Source organism: Trachemys scripta, chromosome 21 (genome assembly GCF_013100865.1).
Source record: "Trachemys scripta elegans isolate TJP31775 chromosome 21, CAS_Tse_1.0, whole genome shotgun sequence".
NCBI lineage: Eukaryota > Metazoa > Chordata > Testudines > Emydidae > Trachemys > Trachemys scripta.
In genome coordinates this window covers 2,198,610-2,226,304 of record NC_048318.1, presented here as the reverse complement: position 1 = coordinate 2,226,304, position 27,695 = coordinate 2,198,610, and the positions used below count along the sequence as shown (strand labels likewise).

At 52.7% G+C, this 27,695-nt stretch overlaps 1 protein-coding gene across 1 annotated transcript in view; it reads right to left on the bottom strand.

The window, feature by feature from the left end:
* ESAM (endothelial cell adhesion molecule) overlaps window positions 1-15,076 on the bottom strand; it is a 91,709-nt gene extending 76,633 nt beyond the window's left edge. Inside the window, exon 1 of the mRNA XM_034754615.1 lies at window positions 14,928-15,076. Within this exon, the coding sequence (XP_034610506.1) occupies window positions 14,928-15,012 (85 nt within the window). The 5' untranslated portion in view covers window positions 15,013-15,076. The remainder of the gene's footprint in view (window positions 1-14,927) is intronic.
* Window positions 15,077-27,695: the final 12,619 nt, after the last annotated feature.

Below are 27,695 nucleotides of genomic sequence, written 5' to 3'. Positions count from 1 at the left end.
TATTTACAAGGAACGTACAAAGTCCTGCGTCTCCGAATATGGAGGAACCAGGAACGAGAGGACCCGTTTCTTAGCTCCAGCCCCAAGGCTCGAGCCAACACCAGAGCCAAGAGCTCTCTAGCTTGTTCCAGGACTGCACCGTGCTCGGCTATCTTGCCTCTTCCTCTGGGTGTTCTTGTCAGTTCTCTTTCGTCTGCTCTCCTGGGCAGGGCCGGCTTTAGCAGGTGCGGGGACCCACACCGGGACACGAATTGTCTCGCGCCCCCCCCCCCAGCCCCTCCCTGCCCCATTGGATCCCTCCCCAAATCCCTGCCCTGGCCCCACCCCCAGCCCCGCCCCCTCACTGCCCCATTGGATCCCTCCCCAAATCCCCGCCTTGGCCCTGCCTCTTCCCCAAGCACGCCGCATTCCTCCTCCTCACCCCTCCCTCCCAGGCTAGCGCTGATCAGCTGTATGGCGGCGCAAGCGCTGGAGGGAGGGGGAGAAGCAGGACACGGTTTTTATTTTTTTTTTTTTGCTCCGCCGGCAGCCCCGGACATTGCGGGGCCCTCTTAGGCGCGGGGCCCCATTCCGGGAAATCGGCTTAAAGCCGGCCCTGCTCCTGGGCGCACAATACCCAGCCCAACTCTCCGCTCACCCGGTGCTAGTTTCTGGGCAGGCTTTGAAGGTTTGTTTTAGGTGTGGCCCCTTACCAATGGTCTCGTTCACGCACCCTAACAAGGTTTCATCCCAGCTCTTACCAGTACTGAGCCTTAATTCCACCCCTTGTGAGCATGTACAGTACAGCTCACATGCTAGTTCTCCTACAATTTTGCATAACACGTAGCGTGCCCAGCTCCAGGGTAACGTATCACAGTAGTGGGTAGAAGCCCTGACAGAACGCAGCCCCCCATTGTGCTAGGGGCTGTACAAACAACAGTGAGATGATCTCTGCTCCAAAGACTTTACAGTCTGAATGAGCTTAATGATATACAAAGGCCCCAGTAACACAGGCCTAGCACTGTACTGACGAGGCACTGGTAGAAATAGACCCAGTCACTAACTAGGAGGCACATCTGGCTATTTAAATATGACGAAGCATTATTAAACCTCTCAGGGCAGGAGGAATAGCCCTGGATACTAGCTGTACTATTCCGCCCCCTTCGTTCTGGAGATCCCCACTCCCTTCTAGCCAACCTCTCCTTTCTGCGAAATACTCCCACAGGTAACCTCTCTCCTGCCATCAGCCCTGCCCCTCACGTCTGAGGGTTCAGAGGGGGCTTGGAAAGATAGGCTTACTCCATCCATGGGCTTGCTTTTTAGACACAACAAATCCTGCATCTTGGCAGGGGGTTAGGCTAGATAACCTTTTTGGTTCTCTCTCTGCAGAGGGGCAGAGGACTGCGTTACTCTCTCCCAGGAGAGGGGACAATTGACTCTCCCCTTCCCTGTGCCTGACCATGGCTGTAAGTGCGGGGCTGGAAGGGGAGTAGCAGAGCAGACTGTCCAGGCTTGGACTCTGCCAGCACAGCCCTTAGCTGCACTCTCTGCTGAGGGCCTGGTGAGAACCCAGGGTTGATTCACATCCGGGAGTTGTATGTCCCAGACGAGTCACTGACCTTGCTCACATCCCAGCCCATCTGCTGGTTTAAAGTCCTCTTCCTGGCACTGTCCCTGCTGGGAAGGGGTCAGAGTTTCAGTTTCACCGTGTCAACAACAGGGGTCATTGCAGACAGCCAAACCAGCAGGGCAGCAGCAGCGGCAGCACCCCACGGCGCCAGCAACTCTCCCCGTTTCATCAGGAGCCTCGCCACACCTGGCCTTTTCCTTGGAGCCCCAGCTTCTGGAGTCAGGGGATTAGGGGAGACTCTTGGCTTTCCTTAATCAAACAGGAATATCATGGTTGCAGAGAAAAGTTTAAAGTGTGAATGACCCTAAAGGCTTCAACACAGAGACAAGCAGCGCTCAAGGGTTATTTCTGAAGCCTTGTGATTTTGAGGAGCTTACTCAATGTCTGAACCCTTGGGGCTAGTGATGGGGGACCTCCGGCAGTTCTTTGCAGGGGTTATTGGTGTGACGGGTTAGCTCACAGAACCCCCCTTGGGAGCTGCCAACTGATGTGCCAAGACTACTTCTGCCCCTGCTTTCCCGGCCAGCCTGGGACCCCAGCACCCTGTCTTGCTGAGCCAGACACGCCCATCTGCTCCAACATAGACCCAGGGTCTGAATTACTTGCCCCAAAGCTGCAGACTTGACTGAAAGCAGCTTACAGAAATGTTCCTGTCTTTAACACTCAGCTGCCCAACTCCCAATGGGGTCTAAACCCAAATAAATCCGTTTTACCCTGTATAAAGCTTATACAAGGTCAATTCAAATTGTTCGCCCTCTATAACACTGAGAGAGATATGCACAGCTGTTCGCCCACCCAGGTATTAACATATACTCTGAGTTAATTAATAAGTAAAAAGTGATTTTATTAAATACAGAAAGTAGGATTTATGTGGTTCCAAGTAGTAACAGACAGAACAAAGTGAATTACGAAACAAAATAAAATAAAACACCCAAGTCTATGTCTAATACAGTAAGAAACTGAATACAGATAAAATCCTCACCAGTTCCAGAATGCTTCCTTTTACAGACTAATCTCCTTTTAGCCCAGCAATCACTCACACCCCTTGCAGTCACTGTCCTTTGTTCCAGTTATCTTTGGGGGTGGAGAGGCCCTCTCTTTAGCCAGCTGAAGACAAAATGGAGGGGTCTGCCCTGGGCTTAAATCGACTCTCTCTTGTGGGTAGAGACCCCCTCCTCCCTCCTATGCAAAGTCCAGCTACAAAATGGAGTTTTGGAGTCACCTGGGCAAGTCACATGTCCATGCATGACAGAGTTCCTTATCAGCCACGCCACATTCCTGGGAAAGCCCAGATGTGGACTGGTGTCTCCAAGTTCATTGTTGACTTAAGAGTTTCTTGATGGGGCACTTACTGAGAATAGTCTTTGCTCAGGAAGCTGGCCAACTGCTTCACTACAGCCTGCTTAGAATCAAACAAGTATGCAGCCAATATTCAGAATTTCGAATACAAAAATGATACATGCATACAAATAGGATTAGTAGATTCAGTAGATCATAACCTTTACAGAGATATGTTACATGGCATATGTAGCATAAAACACATTCTAGTTATGATTATATATATATATATATATATATATATATATATATATATATATATATATATAAAAATAAATTCATAAGCATATTTCCATAAAGCCTTATGGGTGGCTGAACTTACTGCCAGAGACTTGGAGACTGTCCATGGAGGAGGCAGTGCATGTAAATCCCCTGTTTGTCTTTGGCCATACTCCCATTCAGTACCTTTAAACCATATGGTATCATTCATAAGTGTTCTAGCAAGCCTTGGGGTTCCTGGTCCCCGGGTGCCTGAAAACAGGTTAGGGTGTAGTATTGCTAACAGAATGCACACAGGAATATCTGTTAAAGTGGAGGTGTCTTGGCATTTAGCCATCGATGCCATGAGGCGGCGTGCCTCAGTTTCCCCTTCTACACAGTAGCATGGGCCTGTTATGCTTTTGCTGCTGTGCCAAGCTTCCAGTCTGTTTCCAGGTAAAGGCTGAAAAGTAACATGCTTGTGGGATTGTCTTGTCACCATCCCGAGCACGTACAACAATTTCTTCCACAAATCAGGTATGTCCGACATCTTTAAAGTGTTTACCACTAGCGTTAATGCCTTTATTTTATCCCATAGATTAATTAGCAAAAGAGACAAGGTCAACAGCAAATCTACGGTGGACAGGCTTTGTTCACTCAGTTTGGTTTGGTTTGTTTAGGGTCTATTGCATTTTCCCAGTTCTCTGTGCCCTCTGGTGCAGATTCTTCTGTCTCTCTGGTAAGGCTTCTAATTCAGGCATGTGTTTGAGTCTTTGGCCAGGAAAGGGTGTACTGCCACCATACCTGCCCTCTGCCCCTCCCTCTGGAACGTCTCTGGGCTGGACCCCACATACTCGTACAATAAGGGAAAGTTTTTCTTCCTCCTGCTTTGAAGAGACAGTTTTATCCCTTACAAGCGTAGCAAGAACATCTTTCAATGGAGTGCTTTGGACACCCCACTTTCTGTTTCCAACAGGTCAGCTGGAGGACACCCCCCCAGGAGATCTGACCCCCAGTTTTCCCTTAAAACCTGACCCACAGGACAGGGGCCTGGCATTTTAAATGCAGCCTTTTCACCCTCCTCTTGGGAAAGATCCTCCCTACAAAAGATGGGCGGACTCTCCAGCCCCCCCACCTTCCGTCTGGGCTTCTCTCTCTGGGCCAGACACTCCTGTCTCCCCCAAAAGGGAAGGTGACCCTGATCCAGCTGTGGGCTCACAGCTACCAGCTATGACAGACCCTCCAACCATCACAATTTGCTTATGCCCATATAAACCAATACAGCTTTAAAAAGTTCACAGCGTGAATTATGTCCGAGGCGCAGCAGAACACACTTTGGACTGCTGACTCCAGTGAACTCAAGGTAGTCAGAACACCGGGCATGCCCGGTGCGTTTGTACTCCAGACCCAGAGGGGTGGGGCTTGTTGCCGGGGGAGTTATTCCCGATGACGTCCCTGTGTGGATGTTCTCTTTCTGGAATGAGAACGTCCACACGGAATTCTGCTTTAAATGCACGCACTACCTCAGTCTGAATTGATTCGTAGGGTTTGCTTACCCAGGGAAGTTAAGCATCTGCCTGGCCCGTGGGAAACCTTCAGTGAAGGCTGGACAGACAGACAGCAGACAGCACAGAGATCGGACACGATGGTTTCTAAAGTGAGGCTGATGCCCATCTAGCCCTGTTTCCTTCATGGATTCAGCACGTGCCCCTTTCATTGTACTATTGGGCCCTACAGCAGCACATGGAGACCCTGCCAGGGGACCGGGCTGGCCACTTGCACTCTAAACAGACTTGGCCGAGGTGGGGAGGGGGGAAGAGCCATCACCCCCATTGCACAGATGAGGCCCAGAATGTCCCACCAGATTTTCACAAGTGCTCAGCACCCAGGAGCTCCTAATACCAAGGCTCTGCCCATTTCTCTCTGCAGGGGGTCTCCTCCTCTCCCCCGGAGGGAAGTGGGGCCAGACAGGGAGACAGATCTGCCTGTGGAGGACGGGAGATTCCCAGCTGCGGCACCTTCCCCCCCCCCCACACCTCAGCTACTGTTGTTGGGAGCCCCAGATACTTTTTACCAGGCACCAACTCTACCTGCAGTGCCCAGTTCAGATTCACCTACAGCCAGGGGGAGGAGAAATCCCCATCCCACTCCGCCTTGTCTCAAACCCTTCCTTCCCAGCCATAGTTCTTCAGGTCCCTGGCCTGCACGCAAGACCTTTCTGCCCTCCCTCGGAGGGCCTGGAACCAGCCAGACCAGGGTCCCCCCAGGAGGGGCAGCAAGACCAGTAGAGGCAGTGTCGCCAATGCACTCTGCAGCAGAAATGCCTGTGGAGCGGGAGCCCTAGGGCCGCAGCGGGGGGCTCCTGCAGGCAAAGTCCTGGTGAGATCTGTCTCTCTGACCAGCTGCACGGCTGGTACCATCTTGGATGGCCAACTCCAATCCCTGCTGGACTCAGCCAGGACTACTCCAACCAAAATAACAGAACACATGGATACGGATTTACCCAATATTGGTGCGTGGCAATACGGGGCATCTGTGGTCTGAACTGTATGCAGAATCCCCACCGCTATATTACTTGACTCTATGCACAAGAGGCAAATGGCCCAAGTTTTCAAGTGACCAGAGATTCTGAGAGCCCAATTTTACACCTTGATGGGACTTGATTTTCCAGAAGTGCTGAGCTCCCACGCTCTGCACACCAGGCCCCTTTCAAGGGTTTCAAGTTGGAGCCCCCAAATCACTGAACACGTTGGAAAATTCAGGTCTATACAAACGCTGCACAGCTTGGTCTCCTTCCTTCCCAGGTACTCACCCCAGGGGCCTCCCCTGCCCGCAGCGGGCGTTTGCTTTGCTGGGATTAGACTGGATGGCAGAGTTTTTACAGCAGTTAACACTGGCTAGATGCTGTTCAGTCTCTCTCTGCTGGGTTTATTTTCAGAATTACAGACATGACGAGAACTCCGGGCACCTGTCAGTGGTGCATGGTACCTTGCTGGTCAGCGGGTGTTGTGTGCCCCCCCCAATCCCAATCCACATGGGATGCGAGTGCTGCAGCTACAGAGCTGGGCTCTTTAAATAAAGCCAGAGAGGCTCATTCTTCCAGCTCTGGTTCAGTCCCCAAGGTGGCAGCTGTCACACATGCACTATCCTCAACGTCTCGGGGCCAGGGCCAGGTCTGTCACACAGCACAGAGAGAAGCTACGGCCATTGCTCTAGGACACAAGAGGAGAGGCTGCACTAAATGCCACAGGAGAAGCTAGAATTCTACGGTTAGACTTCTCACCGCCAGGTCCTCAACAACCTCAGCCTCCTGCATTCCTTGTGCCCTGGGGTCGTATCCACAGAGATCAGCTGATAACCACATACACTGACAGAAAGTAGGTTTCCAGGGCCCCACGTGGTTCAGTAGGACAGAGCACCTAGTCCCAGTGCACAAATACAAACTCATCCAGGCGCAGCATGGCCTGTGAGGCCCTCTAGGGTCAAACAGGGAGGAAGAGAAGGCAGGTAGCAGGGGCTCTAGGGAGCAGCCTCCCCCTACTCCCATCCCTGCCAGCGCCGGGCTGCCTGGGTGAGTGCTGAGAATGGAGGAGTCCCCCTCCCTGCCCTCAGTGCCACAGCAGCCACCAGGGGCATGAGGTGCCATCGCAGGGCAAACCCGCGCAGGGTCTGGGTGTGTGGCAGAGTTTGCAGCTGGCCTGGGGTGAGCATGCGGGGGGAAGTCAAACAGAGCCACTGGCATTTCAGACAAGAGCGTCACTCCCCCCCCGCCCCCCTCAGCAGACGGCGGCCAGGCCCTCAGCACTGAGGACACCTGTCTTGAACAAGCCGCGACGTGCCCAGAGGAAAGGCACATGCTCTAGGTACTGACACAGCAGCTGTAGGGCATCAGCACCTTGGCACTGACACCAGACTTGGGAGGGCACAGAGGGCAGATGCCACCAGCCAATGGAAATGGGCATTTGCATGCCAGGGCAGGCAGGCAGATTTGAAAATGACAAGAGAGAAGAACGTGTAAACCCACAACGCAGCATAGCGTCAGGCCGCGGCTATGGCCCCTGGCATCACACGCTGCCGACGATGCTCCAGTAAATATGGAGGATCTCAGGAGCCCAGGGCAAAGTGCTCCACCTCTGCAGAGCCAGAAACAGCCTCAAAGACACAGTGCACGAGCTACCAAGTTAAGCAGAACGAAATAAAAGCCAGGGGCATTAGTTTCATTACAGCCTGACAATATTGACTCCTGCTTTACAGGGTCCGGGTTTGAGTGGCCAGTGCAACAGTGATCAATACCCTTCAGCGTTTGGCCGGGTTAGTTCCCAGCATCCAGAAGATGAACTGCACCGATGCGTGTGTGCGGATTATATAACATATCACACTAGGAGTATCATTTAGTTGCAAGCGAAACTAGGATTAGTTAACAAACCAGCTCTGACCCCATCTGGCTGAACGGTAGGAGCAAGCCTCCTCCAAGATTTAAACTGGGACATCATGCTTTGGATTTTGAGTCCTGAGACCAGTCGGGATATTTCAAGGTCCAACAAAAACCTCACCCCATAAAGCTGGAAAGGTCACAGAAATGAGACTTCTGACATTCTGCAGTGCTTCCTAATTCCGGACTGTACTCCCCCAATCAGATTTCCACCCTATAAGCTATTAAACATTTGGGAATTAAAGGATGAAGACGGATTTCTTTTGATGACCTCGCTCTATAGGATTAAGATGATTACGCGATGTGAAACCGAGACAGAAATTAAACCAAGAGACAAGCACTCTCCTAGAAGCTCCGGTATTAGCATGATGGACTCTTGCTGGTACACACACACAGGTCAGGAGCAAGCATCAGAGGAGACCAAAGTGGGGAAAAATCCCCCAAAAAAGGGACTTTGAGGGAGGCCGAAGTAATGTTTTGCTGGAACGGACCCCAATATTAGCCTTTAAGAAAAGGAACATGCACTAACAGGAACCTCCCTTCCCTGACTCAGGGGCGTAGAAAGTTAGGCTGTTTGTGGGCAGTGACTATTTATAAATGAAGAGATATGAGGAGCTGGCCTTAGGAGCAGTGCATGTTGAGAAAGTCCCCCACTGCATTTCTCACGACCCTGGGGCAGAAGGCGCTTTATACTCAAGAGAGTAAAACTCATGAAAAATGTGACTTCTCTACTCTAGATAGAAGTTGGCTGACTTGCGTTAACTCTTGCTGCGCCGAATGGAAGAAAGAGACAATTAGTTTGACACACAGTTTAATTCTGTTGTTGAGTTCTCCTTGTATTTCCATAACAAGAAAATTGGTGAAGTACGGAGCCTATTTCATCTGGAATCTAGGATCTCAGGCAGGCCAGCTTCAGAAGAGACGCCCGTTTCCCTTACTCCATTTTGGTGTTGGTCCCTCCACCTTTGCAGATGGATGAATTCACAATCTTTTTCCATTCCAGGGAATTTAAAAGAAAAATGGAACTATTTCTATAGATCAGGCTTTTGAATCAGCATTCGCAAGTCTACAGGAATGCTGGTGATGGTCTGTCCCTTGTTACTATGTCACCTAGTGCCCCAGGCAGGGCTGTGGGCGGAGTGGGGAATGACTTTGTGCTAGGCATTCATTGCACAAGATGCTGGTTTAGTGCAATATTTTTACATTGGGGTGGAATTTAGGCTCCAGTTAAGCACAGATACACTGCAGATATAATGCACTGCCTAGCCCCCATCCCAGGCCTTGCAGGTACTACACCCAGTGTCAATCTGGTTTCCAGGTAATTGACTTCAATTTGCAAACAAGACCATGAAGGGAGGGGCTCTTGGAAGAAACAGCAGCCTCTGGAGAGAGCCTGGGTGTCTCTGGGATCCGACTGCGTGTACATTAGAGATGACTGAAAAGTGCTTTTTAGAGTCATTTAGAGAGACTTGTATTTGAAGCTGAAAACCCATGACACTGACGATGCACCTGCCAGCTTCCGTCCCTAGCGCAGTGCTAGCTGCAGGGCGGGTCCAGAAACAACTCCAAACATCTCGTGCGGGTCTTGCCCCTTTGCTAGAAAGTTCGGATCAGACTTCGCCAGGGAGAAGACTCATTGGAATTTTAGACCCCCAACCCACGGAGGGCTCTGGCTATGAAGTCTGCTTTGTCACACACACACACACACCCCGGGTTAAACCTTGTAACTATGGCACTTCACACTCTCTTTGTGCGATGGCTCTGGCCGGGCCTCAGAGCGTGACAACAGGATCATGGAAATTCGAGCTGGAAATAGACAGTCACTCCCATTCCCCAGGGCCCAGTGCAGGCGTGTTCCTTACAGCAGTGTCTTTTTAACGTCCTAAGCTACTGCCACTTCCTTTGCGGGAGGGGGGACTCCACAGCCTGGTGCAGCTGGCTCTCAGGAGGAGTTTCCTGATTCTCTTGTTCAATTCTTCTGTGTTGCAACAATGTGTCTAGCCAGGCGGTTGGGGGCAGTTCAGTCCCTTCCGGAGAGCAGAGCACCCCCTCCAGTGCCAGAGAGGCTCAGAAAGGTCCTTCCTGCTATAGCTAAAGTAGGGTTGCCCAGCATCAGTTACCAAAGGCCAGTCACATGGCGTTAAACCTCATGGGAGGGTTGCACTGCATACCTGTCCCAGAATCAGAAGGCTGGCTCCTGTTTTACGGTCATATGATTGCAATGGTCCAGACCGTTACTGGAAAGATTATGACAACCAATCATGAGCCTGGGTCCAGGAAATAGCCTGCCTCCAGCCCCTACAACACTAGAGAGCTGGTGGAACAGGCCTGGTGTCGAGGGCAAGGGGTGAAGGAAAGAAGCCAGCAGGAGGTAGGACTGGCTGAGAACTCACCTCTTTACACTAGCGAGATAGAAAGCCCCTTCCAGGACATGCACAGATTTCACCAATCGTGCCAAATGAAGGACAGTGACAGACTTGCGGGACACGTTTCCCCAGCGAGCCCACATGGAATAAGATTGCCAATGCTGTGATCATCCCAGATGTGTGCGCAGTTATTTCACAATTCGCGTCAATGCTTTTCAGTTACTAAAAATGAATTTCCTTTCCCGGCTCTCGGTGATTTCAGCAATTCGAGGCTGGGAATCCGTAGGGTAGCATTTTTAATGGGATTAGCGCTGTCACTGACTCTATAAGCTATATCATCACAAATCATTTATAAAGGCCCATACACACTTACGCGATGCCCTATAAACAGATTAACCACATGCTACATCCAGCAGATTTCCATCTAAATTAGATCAAGGCAAACCAAGACAAGACAAGAGAACAGTCCAGGTAAGGGAGGGTTGTGGGAACCACAATGGTAAAAAACAACACATAGTAAAAAGTGGCACAGCAGAAATGGCATCAATCACTGCAACCTCCACCTGGTCTGAGTGGCCTGGTCTACACTATATGGTTAGGACACAAGTCAGTTTAAGTCAACCTAGCTGTGCATGTGTCTACACTTACATTTGGCTCCCACAGACGTAAGTGCCCTGCTACGCTGACTTAATAACATCACCGCCCAGAGCAGCGGAGAGTCACGGTCAATGTAGTTTGGTCGACACAGTGATAGCGTAGACACTTTGTTACTTACATTGACTGTTACTGGCCTCCAACAAGCTGTCCCACAATGCCCTGCAGTGACCACTCTGGTCACCGTTGTGAACTCCACTGCCCTCCCCATTAAAGCCCTGTGAATTTTTGAAATTCCTTATCTTGGTGAGCACCTAGCACTTCTCCACTGTTGAGTGTAACTGCCCAGCTGACCATGTGGGCTACACGCTGCAGACGTGCTCCTCCCTGGCACAGACGGAAGATATTGGATCTCCTGGGCCTGTGGGGAGAAGAGGCTGTGCAAGTACAGCTCTGACCCAGCCACAGAAACATGGACATCTACGAGCAGATTGCTTGGCGGCGGCAGGAGAAGGGCTACAACGGGCCCATAGCAGCACTGCATGAAACCCAAGGACTGCAGCAGGCATACCAGGAGATCAGGGAGGCCAACAAACAATGTGGTGCTGAAAGAGGAGGAGGACAAGGACTCTGGAGGACGTGTTCCAGGAGATCCTGCAAACCAATGCTGCCTCAGAGAAGGAGCACAGGGCCTGGAGGATCACCACTGCAGACAGCCTGGAGAAGGACCGGAGTGGAGAGGAATGTGCAGCAGGAGGTGCTTGAGCTTCTCAGACTGCAAACTGAGATGCTGTGGTCTCTGGCAGACTTGCAGGTTCAACAATCCCATGCTCACCCTCATCTGCAGCCCACTGAGAATTCAATATCGGGACCTCCCTATACCCTTTGCCCCCAACAGTCCAGGTGGCAGCAGGGGTCAGTGCACTACTGTTGCCACTCCACCTTGGAAGACATTAAAGACATTCACAGCGTCACATACACTGACCTGTGAAAGCCACGGTTGGTTTGTGTGTCCCTGAAATGGGAATGAGTGTTCTTTCCCCTTCATCGATTAAGATTTGTAATTTTTTTAAATTTCCTGGTTCATGTTACAGAATAAAATTATATTTTTGGAACAAAATTAACCTTTATTAGTTCCCAACATGTGCAGTCTGATGCTGAGCAGGTCTGACACTCACCGATTTCCTGTTACTTCACTTTGCCACAGAACCCATAACATCATTCACAGACATTATTAATAGGTGCATTGACAATGTTATAGTCCTACACACGCAGCACTCACTACAAGATTCATACCAGGCTGCAAATGAACAGGGCCAGGTAGAGCCCACTGCAGCAACACACATTACTCTGGCACACTATTAAAATGGTCTTTCAAAGCCTCCCTGAGCCATATAGCTTCATGTTGAGCTCTTCTAATAGCCCTCGTATCTGGCTGTTCACATTCAGCAGACAGCCACTCCACCTTCACCCCGGGGAAAACGTTTCTCCCCTAGCTTCACAGATATTATGCAGAACACAGCAGACAGCTATAACCATTGGGATATTTTTCTCACTGAAGTCCAAGCTTGTCAGTAAACAACGCCAGCAACATGGGCGGTCAGTAACCCAGCTGTTGGGGGAGGCTAGCCCCTTGCCCCTCCTGTTCTGCCCACCCTTCCCTTTTGCCCCTCTCCCCCGCAGTAGCCCAGAGCACCCCCACTGTGACCCCGGCAGCCGGGCAGTAGTGGTCAGCTTTGGTGCGCTGGGCGGCCAGCCCAGGAGCGCCGGGCAGTTGTGCCCTCAGCCCCGGTGCTCTGGGAGGCTGGGCAGTGTGGCCGCAGCACCCCCAGCCCCAGTGCTCCAGGCAGCCGGGCCATCCCCAGTGCCAGTGCTCCAAGCGGCGTGGCCCCAGCACCAGCTGCCTTAAGTCCCTGCGGGAGCAGGAGGCAGGCCATCCAGCCTGGGCCAGCCAGGGGAGAGCACTGGGAACCACCGGATGGGGCCTGGCTTGGGGGCAGAGCATGGGTGTGGCCACGCTAGGCTGTCTGGGGAGGCACAGCCTCCTCCTGCCTATGATACCTACCACCCCTGGGCAGCAACCCTTCAAACACTCAAAGGCACATTTGACTGTCATTCTGCACCTGCTGGGCCTGTAGTTGAATTGTTCCTTGGTGCTGTCAAAGTGGCCGGTGTACGGCTTCGTGAACCAGGGGAGCAAGGGATAGGCTGGCTCTCCCATGATCACTATTTGCATTTCAACATTCCCAAAGGTAATTCACCGACCAGGAAAGAATGTCCCTCCTTGCAGGTTCCTGAACAGCCTTGTGTCTTAAAGATGTGAGCCTCATGCCTGACCAGCTCACATCGATGTCAGTAAAGCGCACTGCACTCTGCATTGACGCAAACGCTCCTGGTGAGGACGTGCACCACCGACACCAGGAGTCTAGTGTGAACATGCACCAGCGATGTAATAACGGCAGCAGCTGGATGCTGATGTGACTTAGGTCGACGTCCATGTGTAGTGCAGACACGGCCTCTGTCTGCCCATCATCGCCAGCAATAAGATATATCCAGGAGCACTCACAGCAAATCTGCTGTGGGCTCCCCGGGCAGACTAGGGGCTTGTCTATGCTTAAAACACGACAACAGCACAGCCGCGGCGCTGCAGCGTATGGTTCCTATGCCAATGCGGTTCCTATGCCGATGGGCGGGGGTCTCCTGTCACCATACACAATCCCTTGTCCAGCAACATAGCACTGTCCACACAGGGACTTAGGACAGCTTCACTACGCCATGCAGGGGGGTGGCTTTTTCATACCCCTGACTGACGTGGTTAAACCAATGCAATTTTCTAGCATAGACCGAGCCTAGAATGCAGCTCATTCTTCCAAATCTAACACGCTTGTTTGTGACAGCGGCCTAAGCAGATTGATTTGGGACGTAGGCTGCTTTGGCAGTCAAACCCAGAGTCCTTTTCACAGAAAAGCATTTCGATAACTCCATGACTGGACCTTAGAAATACACCAGGTACAGAGCACACCGAACCCCCAACTAAATCAGACAGGACTTGATGCAGGAATCCCTGAGTGAACTTCTGTGGCCTGGGTAATGCAGGAGGTCAGACCAGATCCTAACTCTGCTTGGAATCAATCTATCATTCAGGGAGCGTCTCTAGGACTACTACAGTTAAGGTTCCCCAAGGGATCTCATTCAAACCGTGTTTTCAGTTGCTTGTAACTTTCCAAAACATTCTCCTTTCCGGTTGATATTTCTGGGGCTTGGTCTCTTTTTCCATAAAGGTGTTTGGAAAGTTCGAGCAAATCCAGTTCAGAGAACAAACAGGAACGGTGCACACTCACCGCATTACAGACAACGGGAGACTTCAATAAAAAAGTTTGACACCCAGCTGGGAGTAGAAAGCTGAACTTGACAGCCTGTGCAGAGAAACACTTTGGAGCCTTTGATGAAAGCTCGGCTCAATTTGACCCAGGTAGGGGTCAAAAGTCACTGTACTTCTTGTGTGCAGTGCACATGGGTAGAGTGTTTAACCCTTTCCAGGGCGGTGGGCGGTAAGGACAGGCTATGCCGTGCACACAAGTTATGCTCAGTAAGGAAGCAACTTGGTTACCCAGCCCTTCCCTGACCCCCTGTATTTTGGGTCCTGCTGCCCAGGCAAGGAGAACATCCACAACTCCTTTAGACCAGATGTTTAAAACGCCAAGGACCCACTGTCCCGTTTCAGGGCACAACCCATCCACACGGACAGCCCAGGGGCAGGGAGGCGCTGTCCCTGGGGATCCATTATCCCACCACTGGCGCCCTCCCGGGTTTTTGCCTTTAGGCTGAAGCCCCTGGGGCTGGCCCCGCTCAGAGCCGTGAGACTAGAGGGCGCCCAGGCTGGCCCAGAGCTGCCGTGTCCAGGGATGGCTCCTCCAGGCACAAACCCCTCTCCCCACAGCAGCGGGGCCAGGCGGACCTGCCCAGGGTGCCCGGGTCCCTCCGCGGCTGGCTCGGAGCCTGGGGAAGCGCCCCCAGTTGCCCCGAGGAGAGGCTGCGCTCACGGCCAGGGGCTGGAAACTTGTGAGATGGGTCGGTTCTGCCCGGGCGGATTGCGGGGGCTCCTGGTGGGGAGCGGTGACCCCAGCACGGAGCGGGTCGGCGCCCGGAGCCAGCCCGTGCCGGGGGGCAGAAGCGCCGGGCGCTGCACCGAGACATCCCCGGAGGCGCGGAGCCCCCCGATCTGGGGGCCAGGGGCTGAGCCCCGCCTCGCACCTGCTCCTCTCCCCCTCCACCGCCCGGGACTGCTCCGGTCCCTGCCCCGGGGCAGAGTCCGGGCTCCCAGCCGCGCGCGGACTCCACACCCCGGGCTCTCCCCGCTGCGCCCCCGTGCCCGGCCCGGCTCACTCACCCAGCAGCGCGGCCAGCCCCAGGGCCAGCGGCAGCGGCTCCATCCCGCCGGCTCCCAGCACAGGCGGCTGCGGCGCCGCGCTCATCCTGCAGCAGAGCGGAGCGGAGCAGGTGCCGGAGCGCAGCCCCGGGCGGGAGGAGGAGGAGGAGTCGGGGGAGGGGCCCGTTGCCCAGGTGGGGCGGCTCCAGCAGGTGGGGGGAAGGGTGGGGGCGGAGCAAGCCGATCAGGTGGGAGGGGTTGGTCCTGTGTCCCGGGAGAGCCGATAGGAGGGGGGAAGCGCTGATCCCGGCGCTGGAGGGGGTCCCCCTCTGGCACTGCCCGGGAGCCGGAGCCTGCTCGGTAATCTCCTGGGCTGGTTTTGCCCCGTGGGGCTGGTGGCTGCCACCCCCCACCCCCCCCGCCCTATCTGAGAGGAAGCCCCGGGCTAGGACTCAGATCGAGCCGGGCTCTATATTCCTCTTTATGACCCTGGGCCAGTCCCTGGCTCCCAACCTCAGTAGGTCCAGCTGCAAAATGCAGAGAACAACTTTCCATCCCCCCCTCCCCACTTCCTGGGGGGGAGGCTCTTCAGGGCAGGGGGTCTCAGTGTGGGTGCAGGGCCTGGCACACTGACTCCCTGCTCAGCCCAAAGCGCCACTGGCCCCACTAATGTACCTGCTGCAGGATGGTGGCTGGGAGGTAACCCCCTCGCCCCCAGCCACACTGCCTCAGGGGCTTGGCTCCCCCATCCTGGCTGATAGCGGCTCTTCTAGGGAAAGCCTGCCCCAAAGAATGCAAACCCCGGGGGTGGGGGGTACAGCAGGTGAGCTGAGGGGCTGGGGCTGGCAAGCCAGTACTTTGTTACTTACAGGGTGTGTGTGAAACATTAACTCCCCTCCCCCCACCACAACTGTCCCTTCTCTTTCACCCACATCAGCTGCCCCTATCCTTTTGCCATCCCAAAGCGTCAAGCCTCTCCCTGTCCCTATCTGGAGAAGAGCAATTCACTCACCCAAATAGCTGGCCTAGGCCCTGGTCCTGCCACGAACCTCTTGTGAGATCTCATCGTAGGATCAGAGTCAATAGTCAGTAGCCTTCAGGTGCTGGCAGCTCAAGGGTTCTTGAGCCTGCTGCCATTGTACCAGGCAGTGGGACCTCAGCTGGAATAGCGGGCACAGGTCTGGTCACCTGTGTTCAAGAAAGAGGAATCGGACCTGGAACAGGTGCAAAGAAGGGCTGAGAGGATGCGCTAGGGAACTGCGAGATCACATTGTGAAGGGGTGTTTCATGGAAGATGGGATCCTGGTTCCAGTGAAGCCAGCCAGCTCTGCAACAGACTGAACTTTGGGGCAAAACCTCTGCTTTAAGTTAGGAAAGGGAACTGTTTATAAGCCACCGTCCTAGTTCACATTTTAGGATTTTGTTTTGTATTGTAGCCATTTGTTCCCATCACACACACTTGTTTCTAGTGGAATCTCTGTCCTTCCTTAACTAACCCTTCGTTTGTTTCATTACAAGTGCCCTGTGTTATACAGGAGCACTCTGGAGGCAGGGGATAACAAGATGACTTTCATCCTGGGCAAACAAGCTTAAAACTAGCTAGTTTTAAGATGGAGCTTGGTAAATTTAGGAGGAGAACTATGTGACGGAGCTGGACTTGAGGAGCCAGGAGGTCCATTCCAGGCCTATGTTCCTGAGGGGGAGGCTTACACAAAGGGCCCCAACCTTTGCCCATCCCACCCGGCGTTGCTGTGCATGTGATTTCTCCTTAGTGACTGACACATAGTGTACGTAGCTCCCAGGTGTGAGCAGCTCTCTTCACACCAGCCTCGCATTCCCACCTCATTTGCAGACCCGCTGCCTGGAGCTGTGTTCTCAGTCTGGCAAGTTTTACTCTAAATTAAAAAAAAAAACACAAAACCACCCTGAGTAAACTTAACAGCACAGAGAAGGGGAAACAGCTAAACAGAGCCAGCCAGAACAAAGCTTCGTGCTTCTGCAATGCCTCCGCGCAGGACCTACGAGCACCTCAGTCTGGCACAGCTTCCCTTAACAATGACCTACCCAGCACACAGGGATCTGCCTAGCTCATAAACACCACAACTTTAGCATGAAAAAGCAGATCAAGTCCCTGATCCCTAGTGGAGACGTTACACATTCTGCATCTATGCAACTCCTTCAGCCGCAGCCAAAGCAGAAACGTGCCTTGATCCAGAAGTTACAATTCAGTGATCTCAACTGCATGCAGTGTAGTTGTAGCCATGTTGGTCCCAGGATATTAGAAAGACAAGGTGGACGAGGTAATATATTTTACTGAACCCACTTCTGTTGGTGAGAGACAAGTTTTCAAACTCCACAGAGCTCTTCTTCAGGGCTGGGACAGGTACTCCAAACTGCAAGGTGGAACAGATGGGCTTATGACTGCAGAGGTATTAACAGGCCCCTCTGCCTTGAATGATCCCTTACAATATGTGCTAACTACTTATGCTAAATAGTCTGTTCCACCCTGAAGCAGAGCTCTGTGTAGTTCTAAAGCGTGTCTCTCTCACCAACAGAAGTCGGTCCAATAAAAGATGTTACCTCCCCCACCTTGTCTCCCTAATGAGCTGAACTGGTATGTCCACATACCTCTCCCTGCTATCCTTTCAGGCTGCCTCACTCCAGCAGTGGTTACACTCAATCACACTAGTTACTCTATAGCCACACGAGGATTAGAAGTGGTACTTTTTAAAAATATGAAATGGTAGATTCTATGGCAAGTTCCAGGCTGTGGCATCAAGGAATATGGGAGCTCCAGGTACAGGCAGGCTTCCTCTCCCACCCACAGTGCATTTTTCTTTATTTCACCAGCAATGGTGAGGAGTGCAGCATGACCCCGCTCATCTCCCTGGGGTGCTCCTTCCCAGGTGGTCTCCTTTGGGGCCCAATCCTGCACTTGGAGTCACACAGGCACACTCCACTGATTTCAGTCAGACTCCATACAGGCACAAAGGTTTGCAAGGGTGGATTCAATACCAGGAGCGGGGCCTATCTTCCTGTCTTTGCACGAGCTGCACGGACTGGACTCAGCGGGCAGAGCGTTGCAGTCAGTGGTTCATTTTGCCATGGGAGATGGAGCAGGGGTTATGGTGACAAGCACGTTCTTGCACCATGCTTCCCCCTCTCAGCAACAGTCAGCAGCATCATTGGCAGGAAATCCATCTGTTGGCTCTTCCCAGCAACTGACACAGAATCCAGAGTCCTGAAGCCACTTCTGTCACCCGCCCCTCTAAGGACCCCTCTGACTCTGATGGGGAAGGGAGGGGTGACCTGTATCCCCTCCACCTCAGGCCTTTGGCTCCCCCAGCCCTGGCCTGATGGCAATTCAGCACTCCTCTGTCCAGGGTCCTTGACTGAGACCTTGTCCACACAGGGGGCTTAGCTCAGGGGTGGGCAAACTTTTTGGCCCGAGGGCCACCTTGGGGTTGCAAAATCGTAGGGAGGGCTGGGTTGGAAAGGCTGTTCCCCGCCCACTATCCGACCCCTCCCACTTCCCACCCCCTGACTGCCCCCCTCAGAACCCACAGCCCATCCAACCCCCCCTACTTCTTGTCCCCTAACCACCCCCTCCCAGGACGCCCTGCCCCTAACCGCCCCTGGGACTCCACCCCCATCCAACCCCCCTGCTCCCAGTCCCCTGACTGCTCTGACTCCTATCCACACCTCTGTCCCTTGACAGGCCCCCCGGGATCCCCACCCCCTATCCAACCCCCCCCCTGTTCCCCATCCCCGTGACCCCTCTCCATGCCCCCGCCAGGCCTCCCCCGAGACTCCCATGGTTATCCAATGCCCCCCATCCCCTGACCGCCCCCCAGAACCTCTGCCCCATCCAACTGCCCCCTGCTCCCTGTCCCCTGACTTCCCCCTGGAACCCCAGCCCCTTACCCAACACCTGGCCCGGGCCCCCTTACTATGCCACTCAGAGCAGCATGTCTGACAGCCGCACCCCCTGCCGGAGCCAGACATGCTGCCGAGGTGCTTGGCAGGAGCACGCAACCCCGTCACCCAGAACGCTGCCCGCGCGGTGGCATGACTACGGGGGAGGGGGAACAGTAGGGGAGGGGCTGGGGGCTAGCCTCCCTGGCCGGGAGCCCAAGGGCTGGGCAGGACGGTCCCACAGGCCGGATGTGGCCCACAGGCCATAGTTTGCCCACGTCTGGCTTAGCGGGTTGGTGTGCAATATCGTGTACATGGGATAACCCCTGCCCCTATTAGTATGTCTCTGCAGCTCCTAGGTGGAGGGGCCAGGGGTCTCTGTGCGCTGCCTCCACAGCTCCCATGGGTTGTGTTCCTGACCAATGGGAGCTGCAGAGCAGGCACTTGTGGTGGGAGCAGCATGCAGAACCCTCCTGGCTGCCCCTCCCCCTAGAAGTTGCAGGGACATACCGGTCGTAGCCAGGCAGGGAGCCTGGAAGCACCACCAACCCTCCCTCCCAGCACCAGTGGGGGTCCTGGACCACCCCCACAGAGCACCCCCAGCTCAAGTTTTAGTTAGTGGTATATAGTAAAAGTCATGCACAGATCACGGGTCATGAATTTCAGAGGTGACATCCACCTGTGCACGCAGCTAGCAAAAGGCCTAGGCACGAAGGGGTGAATTTCACCCCACATGAACTGTCTAGGGAGCTCTCCAAAGTAATCGCTTTGCAGCTTCCCTACCCCTGAGAGAATGAATATGCCCCAAATAATTACTAGTTAGGAAAATAAACCTCCAGATGAACACAGGCATGGTTAGCTTGATGCTTAATCAGATTAGGACTGCAGAGTAACAACTTTAACATGTTCTTAAATCAAATCAGGACTTAACCAAAGCTCTAAATATGAACAAACCGATTAGATTTGTGTGTGGGGCCCAGCAGTAGATTAATCTATTTTATACCTGCAGAGAAATCTATTTCCTATCCTCCTGCACCACCCATGTCCCTGGCCCCGGTTAGCCAGAGATCATTCCAACTGAACCAGAGAACCCAGGGGAAGGTGGAGTCGGACAGCCCACGCTGGTCTGGGCGATCTCAGGTCACACCCCACCCCCTTTCTGCATGGCCAACTAACACAACAAACTCACTGCAGCTTTATGCCAGACATCACGGGCACTGCCTACCTTGCGGCCTTCATGGCCCTGCACCTTCCTTCAGGCGGATGCTCCCCAGTCAGTACCTGGATCGGTCTGATAAATGCCTGGGCAATGGAAGAAGCCGGGTAAGCGAGTGCTCTAGTGAGATGGGGTGTTTGGGCACACCCTGGAAGGGACCCCACCCCAGCACTGTCCACAGGAAGTGGCTCCACCAAGCCAGGTTTTTGGGGGTTTTCATCTGGAACTCAGGGAGACACTGCCAGCTGGGAGGGATTTAGCGCAGCTGAGGGTATTTAAGACCAACACCCTGAAGAAGGGTGCCCTGCCAAGGGAGCTGTACGCCCCAGGGCTGGAGCAGGGGCATCAAGGCACCGGAGCAGCTACTCTGGGGAGGGGTGGATGGAAAGCACGGGCCGCTGCTGGGACAGATGTGTATCTCTCCAGGCGCCGGGGTGCGAAATGGGAACCCACTTCCTTAAAGCCAGAGGCCTTTCCCCAGTTGGCGTGATTTACACCCGCACAGAGGGGGACTGTTCAAACCAGAGCCTCTGCTGCCCTCGTTGTTCCACACTGGCCCTGTGATAACTGGGTACAAAACACACCCGCTGAACAAGTTGTCCTGGAATAGTTGAGCGGCAGAGAGACACCATTCTTTGCAGCAGGGCGCCCTCTGCTGGAATCAGCACAAATCAAGCAGGATACAGCTTCCATTGAACCAGGCAGGAGCAGAGGTTGCCCGGCCGAGGCCCTGAGCATCTCCCAGGCCCACTAGAAAACCTTGCATAGTGATGAGCTGGAAGAGTGGGTGAGTTTAAAGCTGGGTGGGGACTACTTGAACATGCACCTTATCCCCTCCTAGCAGCTGTTTTTCCTTGCTACACTCATCTCTTCTGACTCCTTGGCTTGTGAGATTTCACCAGCCTAGACCCACTCCGTGAGGCAAATTCAGTGGTGACACGATGTAAGCGGTCAGGAGTCTGTTAGTGTCACTCACACCTCCTTTGGCATCCCACTGTGTAAATGACACCAGCCTAGAGTCATTTCTGAACTTGGCCCTGTAACTGCAATGTTACAGCTAGGGTGACCAGATGTCCTGATTTTATAGGGACAGTCCTGATATTTGGGACTTTTTCTTATAGAGGTTCCTATTACCCCCTCCCCCCCGTCCCGATTTTTCACACTTGCTATGTGGTCACCTACATTCAGCACTTCCCCAGCGAATCCATCCTAGACACACCCCCAACAAGGGAACCTGTTTCAAAGGATCCTGCAAAAATGAACACTTCTATCGAGTCAAAGCCTCACTCAGAGCCAAACATGTAAGTAACTGACCTACTGCGGCGGACTCAGCATTTTATGCAACTCACCATCTCTGTGGAAGCACATTTGGTCCTCGCATGTGTCTTACCCTTTAGGGAGCCTTTCCGTTTATTTAATGATCGCTAATACTTGGTTTCCATGCTGTAAAGCATTATCCCCTGAGACCCATGAATTCTTTAGTAATTAAAATATGTAGAATCCAGTATTCTAGGAGATAGAGGTAGGAAGCTGTGAGGGACAGAAAGGAGAAGGCAGACAGAGGGTTAGAAGAATGGAGGGGGACATATGGAAATAGAGTAGAAAGGGGAAATGATGGGGAAGTAGGAAACGTGACTCTAGTAAAAGGAGGAGGGGAAATATAGGGGGAAGTGGAAGGAGAGGAAGGGAATTTTTAACATGGGAAATGTAGAAAAGGCAATATCCTGACAGACAGTGTTCATACAATATAATCCATCTATGGCTGGATGGAATTCTCTGGCCTGTGGGGTGCAGGTCAGACTCAATGATCATTATGATAGTTTCTGGCCTTAAAAATCTAGATTCCTGGCTTAGACGGTCAGAAGAGACCATTGGGATCAACTAGTCTGATCTCCTCTAAAACCCAGGCCAAAGGATTTCCCTCAAGTGTTTGTTTGACCTAGAGCAGATCATTTAGGGGAAAAAACAACCAGTCTTGATTTTAAAATTGCCAGGGATGGAGAATCCACCCCAGCCCTTAGTGAGTTGTTCCAATGGCTAATTACCCACACTGTTAAAAATGTGCACTTTATTTGCAGGCTGAATTTGTCTGGCTTCAACCTCCCGCCACACGATCTCGGTATACCTCAGGGCTTGGCAACCTTTCAGAAGTGGTGTGCCGAGTCTTCATTTATTCACTCTAATTTAAGGTTTCGCGTGCCAGTCATACATTTTAATGTTTTTAGAAGGTCTCTTTCTCTAAGTCTATAATATATAACTAAACTATTGTTGTATGTAAAGTAAATAAGGTTTTTAAAACGTTTAAGAAGCTTCATTTAAAATTAAATTAAAATGCATAACCCCCAGGGCAGTGTGAGTGCCACTGAAAATCAGCTCCTGTGCCACCTTCGGCACACGTACCATAGGTTGTCTACCCCAGTATACCTTTATCTGCTAGTTTGAAGAACCTATTATCAAATATCTGTTCCCCATGTAGATAATTAGACTGATCAAGTCACCCCTTAACAAAGAGACGGTTAATCTAAACAGATCGAGCTCCTTTATTCTAAATGCATCAAGGGGGAATGTGACTAGACATAAAATCATGCAAATGTACGTAAATATATTCCAGAATTGAGACTCTCAGACTCCTGACAAGTTGCCATTTCAGCCCTCGGTGTTACATTTTTACTCACCGCTGCTCTAGGTGGCTTGTCAGGCATTTTGGGATCTTTTGAGTTAAATGGGCTATAGCCATTTTAAATGAGTGTAATAACTGCAGATTATTAATGAGGCCGCACTGGTGAGTGACACATGGAATAGCTGATTTCCAAGCAGCTGCCCATCTATGGAGCAATGACTTGGTCTCAGAATTTTGGGAGTGACTCCTCCCACTGGCTAGTTCCCAAATTTGAGACATTTTCATGATGGAGGAGCAGGAGAAGGTGCTCACCCACATCCTGGATGTATAAACGAGCCAAGCCAGATACACATGGAAGATGCAGGCAGAGGCCACTGGCTGGAGTGGTGAATCTTGGGGCCCTGAGAGGTCACTCGGTGGCTGCTGTAGCATCTCTCAACACTCATGGAGAGGCTGACTGTAGGTTTTGGTGCCTGGGGAGGAGTCACTGGATGTGACAGCCTCTTGGTGCACGCACAGAAGGTCAGTGTGCATTGCTCATTGCAAGGTGGACCAGTTGCGTGGTGCATGCAGAGATCCAAGTCTGTGTACGTTGAATGCACTGGGTGCACATGGGAAGGTCTCTGGGCACAGCAGCCACTTCACTCCTGAAGGAAATGGATCGATCAGCCTCTAAGCATGAAGGAAAGGGGATGTCAGTGTGTATGGCGGGTGCAGACCCTTGAGGGCACACTGCACTCATGAAAGGGTCACTTGGCAGCATGGCATCCCCTGAGAGCTTGCTCAGTGTGCCCTTGCAGCTCACATGGTGCAGTGGGGGCTCTGCCATGGCTGGTGGGTGCCATGGTTTCTCACTGGCCATAGGGCAGCTCCTGGGGGAGACCGTCAGGAGAGGGTGTGCAGGGGGAGGGTGCACAGAAGGTGTGCTGGGCACAGAGGCTGCTGGCCATAATGGTAGCGTAACAGAATCAGTGGCTAGGAGGGTTGCTGGGCAAGGTTGGGAGGCTCAGCACCCTTGTGGGAGGCGGAGTATGGAGAGCTGGTCCAGTGCCGGTTACATGCGACAACAGGCCATCAGTGCCCGGGTTCAGGATCTGCACACAGAAGGACTCGATTACAGCAGCATAAATGTTTGCTAGGAGTTGTGCTTATGTTGCAGTCTCTAGGTGTAACAGGTACTCCATGCACACATGGCTCAGTCCCTAGGTGCCCCGTATGCCTGGAACAGTCCCAGATGTGACGGGTGCTCCATGCACATGTGGCAGAGGCCTTAGGTGCCCTGTATGCGTAGGGAGTGCTTACTGGGTGTGATGGCAGCTCCATGCACACAGAGCAGAGTCGTACACAAGGAGCAGTGGCTAGATGTGCCCAGATGTACATGCAGCCTTGCCCCGTGGATCCTGCATGGGCACTTCCACTCCCCAGGGCATCCAGTTGTGGACTGGCACCTCTGCTCCCGCTGTCAACTTGCTCTCCAAACCCCATTCAACCCTAATCCCAACGCAGGCTGCCTGAACCCAGCCAGTTCACAGGATTTTTAGCTCCACACCCCCCCTCTAAGCCTCCTTGGGCTCAGCAAGCCGAGGGTGGGGGGCTGTGACCTGACAAAGTGCAGCCAACAGCAGGGCAGAGAAGGGGATGCAAACTTGCCTCCGCCATTGCTTCCCCTGGGGAAGAATCCTTAGTGTTCAATCAAACTAAAGGAAAGTGCTTGGCCATCGGCTCTGCTAGAAAAGCCTTTGGATGAGGCTTGTGTGCTTGGAACCGAATAAATCTACTAGGTGGATTCCCACGGTGTTGGTTTGAACTTCTGTTTAAATTACAATGTAAAAACCAACCAACCCCCCACTAAGGTCTCTGCAAACCAAGGGCCCAGTCTTGCTGTCAGTGAAATGAAAATGGGAGGTTGCAGCAGCTAGGTCTTAGCTGATTCCTCTTCAGGCACAGAACATCCACCCCTGCACACTACACCGGTGCAGTTCAGAGAAGTAACAGCCTTTCTGGCATTCAGTGCCTCTGACTTTGTGTGAGTGAGAGAAGCAATGGACTACAAGATGCAGTTTAGGTACATTGATATACAGACGGCACTGTGGGGGAAGATGTGGGGGGACGATTTGGCCAAAGATACTAGGTCAAACCCGGACCTACAAGAAGTGATACGGCATCTTTCCTGTCCCTAGAGAGCAAACAGGACCTTTCATGTATGATCCCATTCAACAGCTGCAGAGAGAGGGGGTAAACAGCACAGGTTCAGTGCATCATCTTCAGCAGGAGGGGCTGGGTCAGGAGTGAATCTCTGCAGAACTCCAAGCCCCGAGGTATTGCCCAACTTACAAAGCAAATGGTTATTTTGTACAGAACAGCAAGAGCCTCCTCGCTGCTTGCTTAATTTCAATGCCAGTCGGTGAAGGCATGTTACATTCTTTGTTCTCCTCCAAACACATCCTGTTCCGATAGCCACAATGGTTAGACACTTCTCCACGCCAATCAAAAGCACTTCTGTGGCACTAAATTATGTAACGGACCAGTCTAAAGTGCAAAGTAAACAAACCTCACGAGGACACAAGTTGTAGAGCAAATGAGATGTGAACGGACGCTGTCCAAACTTCTCCCGAAACAGAACCAGGCCATTTAAAAAGTGCGACACTCCACTGGGCTCAGCCTCACCTGCCTAGCTGGGCTCTCTCTTGGTGCAGGGATCCTTTCCAGTAGCCACAAAGCAAACAGCAAAGCGCCACGCTGCGTTGGTAATTGTGACCTGCAAGAGCCTTTCGGAAGGTTACGTGCCTTGCTTGGCGTTTTGATTTCTGGTGCCTGTAACAGATTCGAGACAGAACAAACGCTTTCCCACGGTACCTGTAGCAGGACGTATTTATATATGGAGAAATACCTATCTCATAGAACTGGAAGGGACCTTGAAAGGTCATCGAGTCCAGCCCCCTGCCTTCACTAGCAGGACCAAGTACTGATTTTGCCCCAGATCCCTAAGTGGCCCCCTCAAGGATTGAACTCACAACCCTGGGTTTAGCAGGCCAATGCTCAAACCACTGAGCTCTCCCTCCCCCCCCCTCCGGATGCTGGCGGGAACACAAGGGCAGTTTTGAGTAACTGGCTGTGATCTTACCGCAGGAGGAGGAAGGTACCTGCCCTTGGAGAAGTGCTCACGAGCTCATTGCTCGTACAGACACAATGGCCAGAAACGCGCTCCCTTCAGAAGACTGGTCTTCCATGGCGATACTGGCACCTCCCTGCTCCAAGCGGTTTCCTGCAACGGCAGGGCTTAGCTGGGCAGGGCACTAGGAAACAGCTGGGTGAACACCCTGCAGCTGCCTGCTAGGCCTGGCTGGCTGGCAGGAGCACATGGCACCATTTCTTTGCATCGGTTCCATATCAGATACTGCACCAGCCTCAGGGGCCTGTCAAAACCTTACCACACCAGACCAGGTCTGAAATAGTTTGTCTCTCCCTCCCCAGGCCAATACGATAGGTGCAGCCAGTCGTAACACTGCGGCTGGCAGACCCTAGGCAGAACAGACATTGGGTCTACAGGCACAAGGACATTGCTGAATTGAGCCCTTAATTCTCAGCACCTCATTGAAGAGGCTGACAGACTAAGGGCAACACCACAAGTGATTGGAGGGGCGGAAAGGATGCGGAAACATAAGAACTAAATCAGCGTGGATTGGACATGAACTAGCCAAGGATGGGGAGGGGAAAGGGCAAAGGCCAAGGAGGAGAGGGACTGTTTAGTGGAAGGGAGAGAATGAACTAGGGTAACGAGAGGCAGAGAAAAGGGGCTGTTCAGGCTGGACATTAGGAAAAGCTCAGAGAAAGAACGGGAGCCCAATCACCTGCACCACTGAACGTGAGCCGAACAAAATACTCACATCACGGATGGTGCAAGCATCTCCGGTACACTCCGCCCTTCTCATCACATCTACTCAGGCTCCCAGGAGGCCACATCTTATGCTGTTCTTTATCTGCGTCAGATCTCTCAGGTCAGCTTCCCCATCCATGCAGGAGGCACCACTCAGGATCACCGACAGCGGCTCCGCAGTTCTGCGACTGTCTCTTCGGTTTGGCTACTGACCCCCCTTCTCCCGACCTCTCTCTGTCCTCCTCTATTCTGGCAAGGTCAGGCTAGCTCTTGCAGGGCTGTACCGCTCCACTTTCCCCTTCTGCTCTTAGCTGGCCAAGCTTGCAAGGCCTTATGCCCAACTTGTGGCGTGTCTGTGGGTTATGCCATCACTTTTCAACACGGCACCCCATCAATTCCAGAATTTCAGGGAATGTTCTAGGCATCAATGAACAGATTCCTATTGATTTGGGAGGAAATCTGAAAATGGAAAGGGGGAAATGGGGTACACACAGCGCCCCAGCCGCTGTCTAACAGAGCCAGAGCTTCAAGCAGCTCTGCAATTGTCTCTAGATCAAAGAGTGGTTGATGGCACCCTTTACTGCCTTCTCCCATAAAAGTTACTCCCCTCCCTACCAATCTCATCTCTGTCCAGCCTCCCAAGAGTTATAATACATGGACACGCTGAGTGTCTGATCGCCTAAAGAGAAAAGAGACAAATAACAATGTTGGGTGGGGACGGGGGACATGTGCCCTGCCCCTGGCATGCGGGAAGGAAGGAGAAATCGAGGGACCCTGGTATGGGGGGGGTGCACACAGAGTCACTGGCATGGGGTGGAGGAGAATGGATGACTTATGGGAGGAAGGGGGAATAGAGGGCACAGAACCCCTGGCAAGGGGCGATTGGGGAACCCTGGCATGTGATGGGGGAAGAGTGGAGGGCACAGAGAGATTCTGCCATGGCAGGGGAAGGGAGAATGGGGAGACAGCCCCAGGCATGAGGGAGGGAGTTGGGACCCAGGGAGGGGGAATGGAGGGGTGCAATGAGATCAGCCAACACAAGCTGCGATATGCATGACCCCCTAGTATGTCTAGTCTTCACTGTCACATCCTTCCTCCTTCTCATCGACCCCATCTGAAGGCTCAGCCTCCCCCTCCCACCATGCTCTTATCCTGTTTGGT